Source organism: Etheostoma spectabile, chromosome 5 (assembly GCF_008692095.1).
Source record: "Etheostoma spectabile isolate EspeVRDwgs_2016 chromosome 5, UIUC_Espe_1.0, whole genome shotgun sequence".
Classification (NCBI taxonomy): Eukaryota; Metazoa; Chordata; class Actinopteri; order Perciformes; family Percidae; genus Etheostoma; species Etheostoma spectabile.
In genome coordinates, this window is record NC_045737.1 from 33,869,735 (window position 1) to 33,873,450 (window position 3,716).

At 41.7% G+C, this 3,716-nt stretch overlaps 1 protein-coding gene across 1 annotated transcript in view; it reads right to left on the reverse strand.

Annotated features, from left to right (window-relative positions):
* Positions 1–3,716, reverse strand: part of trim45 (tripartite motif containing 45) — a 14,249-nt gene that overhangs the window by 308 nt on the left and 10,225 nt on the right. The window contains exons 6-8 of the mRNA XM_032516225.1: positions 3,023–3,137; positions 2,728–2,854; positions 1–1,231 (exon numbers count right to left, since the gene is read on the reverse strand). The exon at positions 1–1,231 is cut by the window's left edge and continues 308 nt beyond it. Of these exons, the coding sequence (XP_032372116.1) occupies positions 1,077–1,231; positions 2,728–2,854; positions 3,023–3,137 (397 nt within the window). The 3' untranslated portion in view covers positions 1–1,076. The remainder of the gene's footprint in view (positions 1,232–2,727; positions 2,855–3,022; positions 3,138–3,716) is intronic.

A 3,716-nucleotide genomic window follows, 5' to 3' on the forward strand; every position in this document is an offset into this window, starting at 1 on the left:
GAAAGCTCATTGTGGGACTGGCTCTAGTGGCTGTAATCCTGCACCAAGGCTTAATTTCAGGAAAGATACTTCAGATATGGTACTAGGGGACCACTAAGGTCTATATAAAAGTATCCAAAGAGCACCAGTTCATGGGACCTTTAAAAACTTACTAGCCATGTTGGCTGGTGTTCAAAATGTTGATTTAAAACCCTGCTTACAAAAATGTACAGTAAGTAACTGGGGCTACTACTTAATCTAACACAATAATTACCAAGTTTTTACTCAAGAATGTTCAATGATTATTGTTCCAAAAAAGTCATTACCTGAAGTGAGCATAAAGAAATAGTAAAAGTTGTACATTACTTCCTTGGTATTTATTAGGAAAACCCATCATTTCACAACTCCAGCATCAAAATTGTTTTTCAGGCACTTTGGTTCAAAAGATATTATCTCTTGACTAAAAGGATCTAAAACACACAAAAGGATTAAAGTTCAACAGTCTGGTGATTCTCAATGTTTCTATTTGAACTGGTTTTCACATTTAAGATATAAAACACTGATTTCAGCACCTTCTGAAATAGACAGCAGCTTCAAGGTTAAAAAAAGGCCGCTTCAGAGCGTAGGATGGTGGGTGAATAAAGCAGCAGCACTATCTCTTCTCTGAGAGATAGATTTGCCCTTCAGCGAGGCTTTTAACACATTTGATTCAGGAGTAGACACGTGATGCTGTGAGTGGAGCATTTCACTTTCTTTCTCCTCTATTTTGTCATAGGCAGCCAGAGCTTAGACACAAAAGGTACTTTTTCCACATAGATTCAGAGCCTTTAGCTCACACTTTGCTGCTTTGTCTTTAATGGTGAGCTGGCTACCATTCCACACCCAGGTCAACGTTTGGCAGAGGTGATCACTCTCAAGACACAGCCACTTTGATGTCTCGCATTAGTCTCTGTGTCTGTAGAGCTATCCTTGTCTGACCTTTTCAAGACTTACACCAACAACAAGCATAAGCGTACTCCCCCTCTGCTCTAACCTTTTGGTTGCTGCCGCCCTTTATTTCCTTCCATCGTCTGGAGAGGTCTCGTCTCTGCGGCACCTCAGAGCTCCACAGTCCGCAGGTGGCCGCGGGGGGAAACTGCCGCCAACACGCTCTGGGGCAAACACTCCGACTGCTCCGTGGTGCTGCCGCAACAAGACCAGTGGGGCTTCCCGGGGTGTCCTTTATGACCGTGACCGCAACCTTTAAATCCTCCTGCAGTCAGACAGGTGTGGAAGACAGACAGACAGGTAGGTGATCAAGAACAACGTTGGGGATTGTAAGTAGAAGATTGTTGAGTGTTAAAATAAAACTTGAATCATTTAAAGCGGATTTGTTTTATATTTTATATTTGTCTTTACACACAGTCAGAAAGTAGCAGTGATGGAAAATACAAGGTACATTAACTGAAGTACAATTTTGCAGTACTTGTCCTTGAGTATTTCCATTTTATACCACTTTACACTTCGACTCCACTACATTTTTGAGGTGACTACTACTTTTTTGACAGCATTACTTATATAATGAGTATCTGTCATTGTGAATACTTTTGCACTCTTACTTAAGGTTTTAAATGCAAGACATTTACTTGTATGCTTACTGTAGTATTGGTATTTTTACCCAAACAGAGGATGGCTGCATATGCACGAGACAGCAAAATAGATGCAGATGTGAACAAGGTGACTTCTACGGTTGAATGATTACACCTGAAGGGGAAAATGTCCTTATGCCCATATTCTTAAAATGTTGTATGTCATCATCAATCTTTGAAGTAGTTCAACTAATGACTCGCCTCGCCTTGTCATTTTTGGTTTTCCATTATGACACAAAAGTCCCTGGTACTTGCTAACAGGTACTTTTTTTTAAGTACCACTTCCGTCAAGGTTTCAAGCGAGCGGAGGCGATACCAAAAGGTGACGTGACAACCTACAGACTACTGATTGGTCGGAGAGAATCATCACTAATCACTGAACAAACCCGCCATTTTTAAATAGTTTAGCCGGCGGCGTTTTATTCTTTTGAAACTAAATTTGTCTTCTGGCTGTGGGAACAGCCACATACAGAGTCACAGCAGTTATCTGCGGCGTTGCTATGACGACCAGCCACGCTTGCCTCATGCATGAGGCGGTACTAAATCTGCAAAGGAAAAAGAGGACGGGGCACTGCGGCCGTTCGAAGTCGAGCCAAGTAGAGCTGGTACTAGCAGTGGGTAAGCGCCATTATATTGCCATTTCCCATTCATCCTGCCATTTCTACTCATCACTCTGTTCGTGGACATGCTGAGTTAAGATAGAGAGAGAAATGATGTTTGTGATAAAGACAGCAGGAGCTTTTTAGTGAGAATATTAGGCCTCTTTTACAAAACACAGCAAGTCTTGTGGCTGTATAATTCCTAAAACATAGAAAAATGTGTATGACAGTTTTCTTTTGAAGAGGTGTAACTGTTTCTTAAGCATTTTGGATGTGTGTTTCAATAAAAAAGACTGCACATGGAGAGTAAAGATATCAGATTTTTGCAATAACATAACCCGTTTCTCCCCAAAACAGAAGCCATCACATTAAAAAAGCACAGCTAATAGTAATAAATCTTTTCTCTCTGTATGTTCTACCTGAGAACAAAATGTACCATTTTTGTTGTGATTGTTCGTTGTGAAAAACTGATTAGAAACTGTCCGTCTGACCGGACATTTTAGAAGATCTCTTCTGTGTACCTGGCATGGTTCCTGCACAACCACAGCGAGCCTCTTTGGCTCCTCCACTGGAGCAGAAAGAGCAGCAGTGAAACGTCCCGCTGTGATGCCTCAACTTCCTCTTTACATTCAGAAGAAACGGAGAACCCTGCAGGACAAGACGAAAAGAGCCAGTGAGCCGTTGTCCGTCAACTACTCTTACATGCCGTTCTCAGCTGCAACACACAATTGAAAAAAAACTGTTTTCAAATACATAATATAAAATATACGCATTCTTATATTTTGGTGTGACGTTCTCCTGGAGTCGGTTTTGTACCTTGACATGCTGAGCTTTGACACAAACCCACACCGAGTACGTTCCTGGCTCTTCAGGCGTGTATGAAACTCTGTAGGCTCCATCACTGTTGTCAACCACAGTCGCCTCCACTGTGCTAAAAGAAAAAGAAAAAGAAGATAATCTTGTCAATAATACGCCGTAATTCCGGCGTCATCTGAACAATCTCGGGAATGAAACGTCGGCGATACAGACTAAGACATAATAGCTGTTAAATAAGGTTAAATATGATAAAATAAGCTGCTGTAAAATTAATTGGATTAAGTGCATATGCAGTTATTCCACATCACTTAAATCATTGTGGTGGTAGGATCGGGGGGATGAAAGTTCAGTTTGTGTGAATGCCTGTGGGGTAAAAACTGTTCTTTAGTCTGGAGGTGCGGCGTGTTGTGGCGCGGTGGCAGCAGCGTACAACAGATGGTGGAAAGAGTGAGCACTGTCTTTTACAAAGCTGCAGGCTCTGCTGTGGCAATGACACATGACTCTCTGGCATTGCCATTAATTAATGGAATACAACAACTTTTTCTAATTAAAACTTGTTTAATTAAGTAAAACATGATTAAAAGTTGTTGGTTTGGATTTAGAGAGGTCTATAAGCGTGCAGCTCCTCCAACCAAAGGGAGAGCTATAGCAGAGTACACAGGTGGGGAGTGCTGTGTTGACCCGCTCCGAGCAG